Genomic DNA, 13,512 nt, shown 5'->3' with positions numbered 1-13,512 from the left:
GGGGATTTTAAAGCAATGGGAATGAGTGAGAGAGGAAGAGAAAAGAAAGAGGAGGGCCTGGCACTGGGATGGTGACAAATCACATTTTGTAATTGATATTTTTTCCTTTTTACTTTAGAATAGATTTAAGGTTAGCCTTCTAAAGTCAATCTCACTTCCTTTCAGATAAACTTTCTTAGTGGGAGAGAAAGGAATGTAGTTACTGCTGCCTGGGAGGGTGGGGGATGAAGGAGTAGAGGGAGGGGCTCAGGCATTCATGTTGTCTCCAGATTATTTCATTTCTGGAGTAGTTAACAGTATGGCCATTATGAATGATTCTTGTCTTTCATGTGTATAGAGGAGAGAAAAGGTTGAGAGATTTCTAATCCACAGGGTAAAGTTCATGGTAATCTGAAGTTTTCCACAGTCTGGTTCCAGCCTGCCTATTCATACTCATCATACCATTCCCCTCCAACCTCCATGCATGCTATATTCTCTTGTTACAGTTATTAACCCATAATTTCCTTTTTTATTGAGCAAACAGAGTACTATTTTAAGTCTATGTTTCAGATAAAGCCTTCCCTGATTCCCTCAGGCAGACTTCGGTATTTGTTTATATTTCCAGTGTGCACTGATTAAAGAAAGTCTTTTATTAAATTTTACTGTTTCTTGCATTGACTGTCTCCTCACCAAACTAATCTTGACAGAAGGGATTGGTCTTTTTTCTTTATATCTCTTTTAAGAAAGCATTTGAATATTTGAGTTACCATTCTGACTGTCTTTGTTTGAGTAGGCAAATACAGCTTACATTTCCTTCTGATAAGACAAACTTTCATGTTTAGAAAATATAGAGAGCAAGAAAATAGTTGAAAATGTCTTTCCCAGATCTATTTTAATAGGTAGTTAAAATATACTTTTAAAAAACTATGGTAAGGCAGTCTCTAAATTATATTCTTTCTTATCAGCCCCAAAGCTTGATATTTAAAAGAAATATTTACTTATTTAAAAGAAAGATTCATGGTAGTTAAGGAAATAGATGCTGATCTAATGGGATTGTTCTGGTTATTTAAATTATCATTTCTATAGAATACCTGAGGATACTAAGTTTTATTTGGAACCACTGATAATCAAAAAGCAGATCAGAAATATTGTAAAACTTCACTGTAAATTCCTAGTCTACAAATTGATTTATTCTGTGATTCAGTTTATGTCTCTTGTATGTACATAGTAAAAAAAAAAAAAAAGCAATTTCTGTACCCATGAATATTATAATCTTCTACTGCTCTGATATATGTAGTGGAACTTTTTCAGTAGATTTGAATAGAAAATTAGATAATGAATTCATTCCAGTTAAAGAAAAATAAAAACCTTTGACATTCTTCTTTTAGTTCTCAGTGGGAACTGCTTGTGAAGCCATTCTGTAGACATCTCATGGAATTCTTTATTTGCCAGAGTATAACAGAAAAAACTGTCCTGGGAGTCAGCAAGTACATACAACATTTCACAGCATCAGCTTGTGTACTGCATATTATTCTGAAACTATATACTTAGCTTTCTGATGAACGACTTTTATTTGTCTTCCTTTCTTTTATAGGAATATATTTGTCCCAGATGTGAATCAGGCTTTATTGAAGAAATGACAGATGATTCCAGGTATTGTACAAGCTCATGAATAAATCAGGCATTCTGTTATCAAAATTATTTTTCTCAGCATCAACTGAATGAATAGAAGGGAATTTGTTTTATAACATACTCTATTGAGAGAGAGAAGAAAAGTGGCAGAGCGAAGGGGAAGAAAAATGGGAAAATTTGGAAAATGATGTGATAGTGGGTGTGATGAGATCTACTGTGACATTCCTTGGAAACCTCTGTATCCATATCATAGTAAATCTGGTAAGTTTTCATATATTTTCTAAGAGTTTGGGGTTCTCTTGGATTATTGGTTGGTTTTTAGTGACCACTCTGTGGCCTGAAGGTAAATTGCTGTTATACCTCTTTGGTGGGCTGGTGAGTGACTTCTGACAAAGATATCTAGTAAGATAAACAGGCTGTTCTAGCCAGGGAAACTGAGTTGTTATTCTTGCAGAAGCCTTGGGTCCCTTGTCCTTATTAGGATTATTGCAGTCAAACTTATGCCATCTTGCCACTGTAATATCAGTGTGTTGGTAATGCTTGAAATTGGCTCTTGTTGCTTTTACTAATGGTATAAAGCCTATAAAAAGGGGACATTATTTCTGAAAGTGACAGTGTTAAGTATTCCTTCTTGGTTAATATGATTAAAACTATGAAAGCTTAACAAAAAGTAGAATAGTGTTGATAGGAGGGCCTTTTTGGGGTAAATGTAATAACACGTTTGTTCTTTTGTGGCTATCTGGTTAAACATTGGTTGGACAATTGAAGAAATACTGACTGGGTAAAAAGAATCTGTAATCTGAAGCTTTTAATCTTGGGATGACTTTGGGGATTTTAATGGCAGTAAATAATTCCTTTACTGTTGCTGTTGGCAGAATATAAAGTTGAAGGTCCCTTCCACAACCAGGAAAAACTACACATTTTACAGTATGTACAATTAGTTTAACTTTATTAATGATCAGTGATTATATATGTATAAATGAACTGGAGCTTCTAAGGCAACATATGGCATGGGATCTAGTTTGGTACAAACACTTAAGTGTTGATATAATAATCTTGGTTTTAAATAACAGAATACCAATTCTAAATCTATAAAGATTAGCTTGATAGCAAAATTAGCAATTTTGTGTGGATGGCATGCTAACTTGGGATAGCTTTTTATTTGTCCTATTATAATTGCATCTAATACTTATTTCAAGCAGGTATGCTCTGCATGCATTGAATGAAGAGCATATTGGTTGTTGGGGGGTGATTTTTTCAAAGTTTTTAAATACTAATCCTGGTTTCTTTAGCCCTGTATACAAAGTATGGTTATAAATGAGGTTTGTGAGTAACTGCAGGATGAATCTTTTCTAGCGGGGAACTATGAATTCTATGGATCCTGCTCTCATTTGACTTAATTCTTTTCTTTGTGCCTTTGTAAGTCAAAGGTTGTCCTGTACAGGTGCTATTGGTACCAGATACTCAAATGCAAAGATTATGTCTTTTGAAATATCAGTGTTTTAAATAGTTGAAGAAATATTTGTCTTAGAATCAGTCTTAGAGGTAGCATGGTATTCCCTTCTATAAAGTTCATAAACATTTGCTTATTTGAATACTTAGCAATTATAGTAGTAAGTAGTGGATGGTAAAAATTAATGAGAGCAAGTCCTTATGTAAATATTGGATAATGGGTTCCATTTGCTATTAGACATTCAGCTAGAGGGGCATCTTGTAAGTTTTCTTAAGCTTTGTAACATTTCTCAGAACGATGTGGTTGTTATTATCCCTTCTCAATGATTAGCCTTATCATTCTTAAAATGCAAAGGAATTTTAAGGAAAGGGAATGCTGAGGGAGTTTCAGGGGGAGAAGAACTCCAAAAGATAGAGTTGATAGCTTTAATTACCAAAGATGTTTGAATTCTTGAAACTATATGGTAAAGTCAGGAAAGAGCCCTGGAAGCCTATCTAGACTTGAGTAATAAAATGGATACATAGTGGTAGTTCAATTATTTATTTAGCATAGATGTACTGGTACTTTTGGGCTTGTTCTACATTTGAAGTGTTTTTTACAAAAGATGTTTTAACTTCTGAAGCAAATACAGTTGTTAAATAGTTTCTAATTAGAGAATAAGGCCTGAGAATGATGACGTAGAGAATGGCATTAGACTCGTTTTTTCACTTTTGCTTCCAGACTAACTGGAGTGTGTTTGTTTCCTCAATGAGCTGAGTGCAATGCCTGGATTGGTATTGTGATTCTGAAAGTGAAAGCTATTTATAATAGTTTGTGGACTTTATTTCATTGGGGTGAGTGTGTGCATGCTTGTGTGCTAGTGTGTGTACTTTGGTGCACTTGTGTGTGTCTCTTGAAGTAAAAGTGATATCCAGCAGTTCTTTGATACTTTCCATCCCATTTCCGCCAGAGTGTGTTAGCCAGTTTCCTCTCTTCTTTGCAGATTTCATGGGGACAGTGGGATCAAATATTTCCCCCCAGTCTTTGGGAATAGGTTTATACATGTGATATCAATTCAACAACTTTTACTTTCCAGTTATCGATATAGGATATGGTAAAGAGGGTTTTCAGAAGTGGTGAGTGCTCTGTATAATGGCTGATACATACTAAACACATATATTTGTGGTGTTAATAAAATACAGTCTTTACCCTCTGAATTTATGTTTATGAAAGGAGGGGAACGAGTAGAAATGGATGAGGCAAATTCTAGATATTTATAATACAAGGTTGAATTTAGAATCAGAGTCAGTGCAGAGGGGTGTGGAGGAGTCTTGTTTGGTTGGTGAGTTTAGAAAAGACTTAATGGAGGATGGGCCCTGAAGGGTGGGTAGGATAATCACAGAATAGGATAAGCTATCAGAAGAAGAAAAAATATTTATTGAGCCCTTTTGTAAGGTGCTAAATATAGTACCAGACCCCTTGCATTACTACATTTAATCATTCCCAATAGTTTCAAATGTTGTGTTCATCTGGTGGTTAAATGGTTTTTTAATGAAATATTATTTTGAGAATCTTGTTTTATTTCTTAGCTTCTGAGAATAGATGTTTTTCTTCCTTTGTTCAGATTTGAGTTGCATTGCTGGCTGTGGATCCTTCTTCCTTCTTTGTGATAGTCTCTCTCCCCAATTTTTTAAAAAAAATATTTATTTTATTTATTGATTTTTGGCTGTGTTGGGTCTTCGTTGCTGTGTGCAGGCTTTCTCTAGTTGCAGCGAGCGGCAGCTACTCTTCATTGTGGTGTGCAGGCTTCTCATTTCAGTGTCTTCTCTTGTTGCAGAGCATAGGCTCTAGGCGCACGCAGGCTTCAGTAGTTGTGGCACGCAGGCTTCAGTAGTTGTGGCTCGCGGGCTCTAGAGCGCAGGCTCAGTAGTTGTGGCACACAGGCTTAGTTGTTCTGCGGCATGTGGGATCTTCCTGGACCAGGGCTCGAACCTGTGTCCCCTGCATTGGCAGGCAGATTCTTAACCACTGCACCACCAGGGAAGCCCTCTCCCCAATTTTTCATTTGGCTTACCCTTGATTTTGTAGTTTGTTATAATATTTTTCATAGATTAATCCACATGCCAGTTCTTCATAATTTCCTTTGAGGGTGTCATGTTGGGATGAGTTATTTTTCCTTATTGGGATTTGCTCTCATTGTACCATTCTGTATTTAGCTTCCAGGAGGGAAGCTTGTTCCTGGGAATAGAACCACTACTCATTGCTTTTTCTCTTCAGTTTTTTAGGTGGTGGCAGCAGCACATCGACACATTTTGCAGAGGTAAGTTTTCCTTGGGCTGTATGGATTCTTTAGATGGTGGGTGGGTGTTAAAACCATGACAGATTTTCACTTCCCAGTGCAGCAAAACATCAGAATGTATAAGAAAAATATGGGCAAGAGTAGTCTTAGAAAGATTTGTGTTCAGTAGTTGGGGCTTTGGCAAGTTACTTTTAGTAAACCTTTGATTAGGAGAGAGCTGTGCTATATTTGAAACCTGGTGGTGTTTTCAGTTCTGTTTTCTGCTTCTATATTGTGTATACAGTGTGAGAATAAAAAGCTTATGTTGTTTTTTAAATAACAGTGTTGCAGACTCTTAGTGGTCTGACAGTCAAGTAAAGAACAGGCCAGGATGAGTTGTAATTGAAGTCACAATGAGGCACAGTCTATGATTTTGCACAGAGGTACTGGTTTCTAGAGATTACCTTTAATGAATGTGGTAGTTTGTAATTGGAATTTCAGGGCCAGATTAAGGATAAGATATTTGCTTGCCTTCCAGGTCTCAAGGTGGGACCTACAGTTAATTTCCAGTTCTTTATATAATGCGGCATCCATATTTTTTGGGAAAAATAATCTTAACTAGGATTTGAAAATAAGACATTAATCTGTATCCTTGAATACCATTTTAAATTAAACGCAGTAATTTTCTTTTTCATTTAATCCATTGACTTAAAATCTGTTTTTTTGGGACCATTTTAACCATTTTTAAGTGTACAATTTAAGTGTACAATTTTAAGTGGCCTTAAGTACTCTTTGTTTATAAGCATTTAGAGGCTGTTACCTCACAAGGGACAGACCAGCTGTGCCTACAAAAATCACTGGTTTGCTTTTGCTCCTGTTGCCGCACAGCTTGGTTAGCTCTAGAAAGCTAACAGATGCTAAAAGAAAAAAAAAAAACTTAAATCCCATAATCAGAATTTCTTTGTGTTTCAGGATCACATTAACCTTTTTTGGAGATAGTTCAAGTACCTGAAGAACTAGCAAAACTTTTTGGTAGTTATTTGTGTGTAAATTAAAACTGTATTTACAGTGTGTTTGAAAACTCGTATTCAATAAGAAGCCCATAAAACCCTAAGCTTCTCTCCTTTATCCTCTGAAAATTATCTTAAGACCTGTAGCTCCCAGGTTTTTAAAAAAATTTTTTTGAACTCTCTGCTCAGCTTGCCGGATCTTAGTTCCTCGACCAGGGATTGAACCTGGGCCCTGGCAGTGAAAACGCCAAGTCCTAACCACTGGACCGCCAGGGAATTCCCAGCTCCCCAGATTTTTCTGTTGTTAGATTTATAGTCAAGAAACTTAATGAAATGTTTGGGTAACAGTCCTGTTTTATTAAGGTATTTTCTTTTACTTATGGTCTGTTGTACTTCTTAATATCCAGTGTTCAGCTTTTTGCTTAACTCTGAACTGCCTTGGTGCATGGGTTGATTACTGTGATTCAAGTTATGTCTTTGAACTCCCACTTTCTCATTTTGGTGGATGGAAAAACATTACTTAAAATTGATTCTGCTAGCCAGGCCTGGAAGCCTTTCCGGTTTCAGTAATTTTTTTCCTTGTGTGTGCTATTCCTGATTACACAGATTTTCACTTACTGGTTATGCATATGCAGAAGAGACTTCATCTGATTTTCCTTAAGTGTTAGTTCTCTTTTAGGAGATGGAAATACATTGGTCTGTCAGTTTTATAGATATGACTCACCAGGAGGAGATGCATTCAGAAGAAAAATAAATATCTATAGTCAGTTTCCTAACTTTAGTAATGCTAAATCTGACACTGACTGCATAAGTTATCCTTCAGGTTTTGAAGTAATTTTGCTTAGTCATAGCCTGTGACTTCATGTTCTTAAGGGTTTGTAGCAAGGGCATGATTATGCCCAGTTTTCCCTTGTCATCATGCCTGAATATTTCAGTTTTCTCCTTTTTAAACGATATTTTGCACTTAAAAAATAGAAAAAAATGTCTTATCTTTTAATACTGTGGAAGTTGTCAGGGATTTAAAAAATCATCTAAGAAGTATATGTTTAGTGCACTTCCTGCACTCTGCTAGAAGTAGGGGCAAGAAGCAAATGTTATGGTTGCCTTGCCAGCAAGGAACTTATAATTTAGTTGGGGAACAAGTGCAAACATATGAAACAGATATGAAAACAAGTGTGTACAGAGAGTATAATAAACTTACCATGGGGATGTAGCAAGTACAGTAGAAGGGAGAGATTAGGTGGGCTGCAGTCTTTGGGAAGACTAAAATCTTTAGGAAAGAGGTCAAATGACATAGTGATATGCACGGATCCAGACTGCCTGAGTTTAAACCCTGGGTCTGCTGCTTACTGACTAGGTAACTTGGGCAAAATTACTTAGAATTTCTCTATGCCTCTGTGTTCTCCTTTATAAGTTGGGGAAGATAATAATACCTACCTCAGAGGGTTGTCATGAGGATTAGGTGAGTTGATACATGCCAGGTGTGTGGGCCAGTGTCCTTGACATATAGTGAGCGCTTAATAAATTTTAGCCATTATTAGGACTTCATGGAGAAGGAAAAACTCCTTCATGGAGAAGGTAAAACAAGGCTTCAAGTACTAGAGCCTTGAAGGGTAGGTGGAATTTAGATAAGCAAAGAGGTGAGAAATGCTATCTCAAGATAGTATTCATAGGCCATAAGGTCTTACACCCATGTCCCTGGAGGAAAAACTTAGAAAGAAAATTATGTGTGGAGAGGGCTTTACTGGTGGCACAGTGGTTAAGAATCCGCCTGCCAATGCAGGGGACACGGGTTCGAGCCCTGGTCCAGGAAGATCCCACATGCTGCAGAGCAGCTAAGCCTGTGCACCACAACTACTGAGCCTGCGCTCTAGAGCCTGTAAACCCCAACTGCTGAGTCCATGTGCCACAGCTACTGAAGCCCACGCACCTAGAGCCCGTGCTCTGCAACAAGAGAAGCTACCGCAGTAAGAAAGCCCGCGCACTGCAACGAAGAGTAGCCCCTGCTCGCCGCAACTAGAAAAAGTCCATGCGCAGCAATGAAGACCCAATGCAGCCATAAATAAACAAGCAAACAAACAAATAAATAAAAAGAAAATTATGTGTGGAAACGAAAGCTATTTTTCTTTTCTATATTTCAGTTGGTAATTTCAGCAAAGGCTTATGCTCAATTTTGCTCTGTTTTTTTTTTTTTTTTTTTTTTGTGGTACACGGGCCTCTCACTGCTGTGGCCTCTCCCGTTGCGGAGCACAGGCTCCGGACACACAGGCTCAGCAGCCATGGCTCACGGGCCCAGCCGCTCCGCCGGCATGTGGGATCTTCCCAGACTGGGGCATGAACCCGTGTCCCCTGCATCGGCAGGTGGACTCTCAACCACTGCGCCACCAGGGAAGCCCTGCTCTGTTTTTCTTCAGCCAGAGTTGCTTGTACAATGAAGAGGTTATTTTCTTAATTAGCATTTACTAATAGCTGAATTCTTAAAATACTAGATATATCAGAAGAGGCTTAGTCCAAGCAAAATTTCTAATATAATTGGTATTGATTTTTTTTTCTGTATTGGGTCTGGGGTGGGGGAGATAGGGAGGGTGGATGAGTATGGAGGAGGGTTGCCAGTTAAATGGGAACTATGAGTAATGTGTGAGGGTCAGTGGAGAGTGAATCTAGAAATGTTGCTAGCAGTTTGTAGAGAGGGAGGACATAGCTATACTGAGGTTCCTGTTGATAACCTGGGGAATGGAGCCCATGGCTATCTGAGGGGTTTCATTGACTACTTGAAAGCTTCTGACCATGACCTGGTGCCAGTGAGACATCTGATCGGAAGGTCTCAACTTACCTCAGTTTTATCACTTCAGTGCAAGAGCGGCTGGCTGTAGCTGCTGCCTCAGATTAGCAGAAAATAAGGTAGGTGGCTTTCTAGAAAAAGAACTCCCAGGTGTACAAGAAGGCAGGGTACTCTGAGCAGTCAGATTTATATTTATTTAAATGAAGTTTGTTTTGCTACATATGCAGCATTACAATGGGCAATAAAAAAGGTATTAAAAAGCATCTGGAGTCCCACTATTCTAAGAGCCCCCTTTCTCCATACATTTCCTTTCAGGTTTTGTCTTGAGGCATAGATACTGAAAAATATTGTAACAACATTAAGAAGATTTTTTAAAAATGAAAAATCTTCCATATTCTCATTACCTTATTTTTGCTTTGTTTGTTTGTTTATTTTTAATACTTTCCGTTTCTCACATTCATGCTTCATAACTTTTCAGATGTAATCATAGGATATACTGTATTGCATTTCTGATTTTTAAAATTTACTTAGGATTATGTTATAAATCTTTTTTCTTATCTCTTCATAGTTATAAGAATTATATATTTTATGACTTCATATTATTTCATGCCTGTGCTATATTAAACTGTTATCCTGTGTTAAAACCTGTCTGGTTATATGTGATGGTTGATAGTTGATCATACCTCTTCCCTCCATCTGAGCATCTAGAACATACTGAGAAATAAAACGTAGACGCCAGGCAGATGGAAATAAAGATTTAGTTTTTATTCAGCCAAATTGGAGAGCACAGTTGATCTGTGGCCAAATGGACATCCTAAGTCTGCACAGGATGACCCACTTGAGAATTAGAGGTTGCTGAGCAGGCACAAATACTCAGAACCACTTCTTTTGCATTTGTGCAGCCTCCTTATAAATGAACTCCATCCATTGGAGAAATGCGAATTAGCAAATGTTAGACTTTTGCCACTCACCAATCAGATGCATCACTCCTCTGGTAGGGAAGAGTAATGAGGAATGAATGAAGAGGTCAGAGGTGAACATGAAAGCTCTGATTCCTCCCTTTTAAATGATTAAACCTAGTGAAAAGAAGTTAAAGATTTCAAACCTTTAACTTTCCTTTACGAAGTAAATCATCCTTTACCTGTTTGCTGTTCTTCCCAGTCTCAGCCAGAGGGCTTGTACTCAAATGCCAGGTAGAGTTTGGGTTCTTTGAGCAGCTGCAGCCTGGATGGGATCTTAAATGTTGAATTAACTCAACCAAATCTTTCATCTGTCTCACTTTTTAGTATGAAGGGTTAAAATAGCTCATTTCACAGTGCTGCCTACTTCACATCCAGTCCATTTGGAAATATCAAGTAAAACTCCTGAGCTCTTCAACAGTTGTTCAAAGAAGAACTATGTTTATGTCATTCATGACTAAGTTCACACCAGTAATACTGTTGCCAAGCAAAGACCATAACAGAAACTCAATGGTAGCTGAAGGAAGAAGAGTGAAACAGAAAACAGTCTTGGTGTCAGCCTTGCCAGTTTTTTGTTCAGTGACTGCCAGTTGACCAGAGTCCATAGCCTCTAAATTTAAACTCATTTGGAAAAAGGTGCCTTTCAAAAGATTGTTTATGGCAGAGTGTTTACATTTTGGGGGGTGGGTGGGCATTGGACATCGTATTTTTTTCTTTGTGAATGACATTTGAATACTCTATTTTTATAAAATTCAGGAATTTGCCATAGTCACCCATAGTCTTTTGTAAAAAAAATTATTTATTTTATTTATTTTTGGCTGCGTTGGGTCTTCGTTGCTGTGCGTGGGCTTTCTCTAGTGGCTGCGAGTGGAGGCTACTCTTGGTGGCGGTGCGCGGGCTTCTCATTGCGGTGGCTTCTTGTTGCAGAGCATGGGCTCTAGGTGTGTGCGGGCTTCAGTAGTTGTGGCACATGGGCTCAGTAGTTGTGGCTTGCGGGCTCTAGTGCATAGGCTCAGTAGTTGTGGCGCACGGGCTTACTTAGTTGCTTTGCGGCCTGAGGGATCTTCCCGGACCAGGTCTTGAACCCGGGTCCCCTGCATTGGCAGGCGGATTCTCAACCACCATGCCACCAGGGAAGCCCCTCATCCATAGTCTTGAGATTTGTTTTGAGAGTCCTTTCTTTCCCAGCCAGCATATTATAAACCTCTTAATTTCCATTTATTTTTGATCCTTATATTCCAGGCATCCCTGAGCTGATTTGACGATGAGCACTGTTTTTATTTTTCTTTCAATATCCACTGCTCCTGGTAGTCATTCTAATTCTTCTTATTCTTTTTAAAAAACTATTCTAATTTTCCTTAATTTATTGAACAAATAAATTTATTTTCTAGAGACCCAATGCAGCCAAAAATAAAATGAATAAATAAATAAATAAATTTATTTTAAAAAAAAACTTGTATCCAGGCTATGTAGGGACCTTTTAAAATGGAATAATGAGCAAACAACCCAGTTTCAGAAAATGGCAAAAGATTTGAACAGTCTGCTTCACCAAAGAAGATATATAGATGGCCAAAAAAAAAAATGCTCAACATCATTAGTCATTAGGGAAATGCAAATTAAAACCACAATGAGGGAATTCTTTGGCGGTCCAGTGGTTAGGACTCTGCTTTCACTGCAGAGGGCATGGGTTCAGTCCCTGGTTGGGGAACTAATATCCCACATGCCGCGTGGCATGGCCAAAAAAAAAGAACCACCAAAATGAAATACCACTTTACAGCATGGTTAAAATTTAAGACTGACCGTGTTAACTTTTGGTGAGGCTATGGAGCAGCTGAAATTGAATGTAAAAATGGTACAACCACTTTAGAAAACAGGCTAGCTGTTTTTTAAAAAAGATAAAAATACATCAGCCATATGATTCAGCCATTCCCCTCCTCTAAGATATGTACATAATTGTTCATAGCAACTATTTGTAATAATAAAAAATTAGAAACAACCCAAATGCCTGTCAGCAGGCGGATGGATAAAGTTAAATAAAATTTAAATTATTTCAGAGGTAATTTGTTTTTTTTCCATTTACTCTTTGTTTAGTGATTCCTTGGCCAAACCCAACAAACGCTTCCCCCACCAAGACCCTTTCAGTAAAAAGTATGTACAATAGAATGGTCTTATCAGGCATTCTTACACTGCTTTGTCACAGCTTTGCCACAGCTTTCTGATGAACCTTCTATAAGTATTTTATAGACACCTGTCTTCACTTTGTGGTGATGCTGCCTTTTTTTACAAGTGTATAAATGCATCCATTTTATTCAATCTTACTTTATTCTATGGTGGAAATGTGGATGTCATTGTTACAAAACACAAGGTTGTAATGTTGATCTAGATGGTTGACTATGCTTAGGACAGAAGTTCATGATCACCTTTGGCTCAAGTTTTTATTTTTAGTATGGGAAACTGGTCAGAGGCATGTGGATCTGAGCCCAGTGTTAAGGTCCAGACATTGGCTTGTTTCCTTTTTTTGTTTTTAAATTAATTTATTTATTTTTGGCAGTGTTGGGTCTTCACTGATGCGTTGCGGGCTTTATCTAGTTGCGGTGAGTGGCTGCTACTCTTCGTTGCAGTGCGCGGGCTTCTCATTGCGGTGGCTTCTCTTGTTGCGCCGCACGGGCTCTAAGCCCACGGGCTTCAGTAGTTGCAGCACGCGGGCTCAGTAGTTGTGGCTCGCGGGCTCTAGAGTGCAGGCTCAGTAGTTGTGGCTCCTGGGCTTAGTTGCTCCGTGACATGTGGGATCTTCCCAGAGCAGGGCTCGAACCTGTGTCCTCTGCGTTTGCAGGCGGATTCTTAACCACTGCACCACCAGGGAAGTCCTGGCTTGTTTCTATATGAAGGAAATAGTTTCTTGGTATATAAATTTTTCCCCCTGTGCATATACTTGAAAGACTTCTTTCCTCCATGAAATTGGAGAAGCATACATTTCTTTAATTCAGAACTGCTGAATTTTGAAGTGTTAAAAGTTAATCCTCTCTTTTTTCAGTATTTCTTCTTCCTGTTTCCTCTTTCTCCTTTTCTTAAAACCAGTAACATGTGGTTTATTTCTGGTTTTTACTAGTTCTGGGACCATTTGGACCCCACGATGTTTTTCCAAGATTTTAGACCCTTTCTGAGTAGCAGTCTACTGGACCAAGATAATAGAGCCAATGAGAGGGGTCACCAAACTCACACTGACTTCTGGGGACCAAGTCGGCCGCCACGGCTGTCAGTGACTCAAAGATACAGATCTCGAGGAAGTACTCGTCCTGATAGATCCCCTGCTTTTGAAAGGTGAGTGCAAAGTTGTTATTTAAGTTCTTTTAAAGGGTAGTTTCAATGAAGGACATATTGACATAATCTAATCTTTATAAGGTTTTCATACTTATTACCTTTGTGGACAAGATGGGGAT

General features: G+C 38.3%; 1 protein-coding gene across 2 annotated transcripts in view; it reads left to right on the top strand.

Annotated features, from left to right (window-relative positions):
- Positions 1 to 13,512, top strand: part of RNF115 (ring finger protein 115) — a 59,571-nt gene that overhangs the window by 17,212 nt on the left and 28,847 nt on the right. The window contains exons 2-5 of one of the 2 annotated variants that reach the window (XM_082613730.1): positions 1,574 to 1,632; positions 2,487 to 2,538; positions 5,321 to 5,363; positions 13,182 to 13,393. In XM_082613730.1, coding sequence (XP_082469856.1) covers positions 1,623 to 1,632; positions 2,487 to 2,538; positions 5,321 to 5,363; positions 13,182 to 13,393 — 317 coding nt within the window. In that variant the 5' untranslated portion in view covers positions 1,574 to 1,622. The remainder of the gene's footprint in view (positions 1 to 1,573; positions 1,633 to 2,486; positions 2,539 to 5,320; positions 5,364 to 13,181; positions 13,394 to 13,512) is intronic. The other variant, XM_082613729.1, reaches the window with a different exon arrangement.

The sequence above is a fragment of the Mesoplodon mirus genome, assembly GCF_964341445.2.
Source record: "Mesoplodon mirus genome assembly, chromosome: 3".
NCBI lineage: Eukaryota > Metazoa > Chordata > Mammalia > Artiodactyla > Ziphiidae > Mesoplodon > Mesoplodon mirus.
This window is presented reverse-complemented; position numbering and strand designations above follow the sequence as displayed.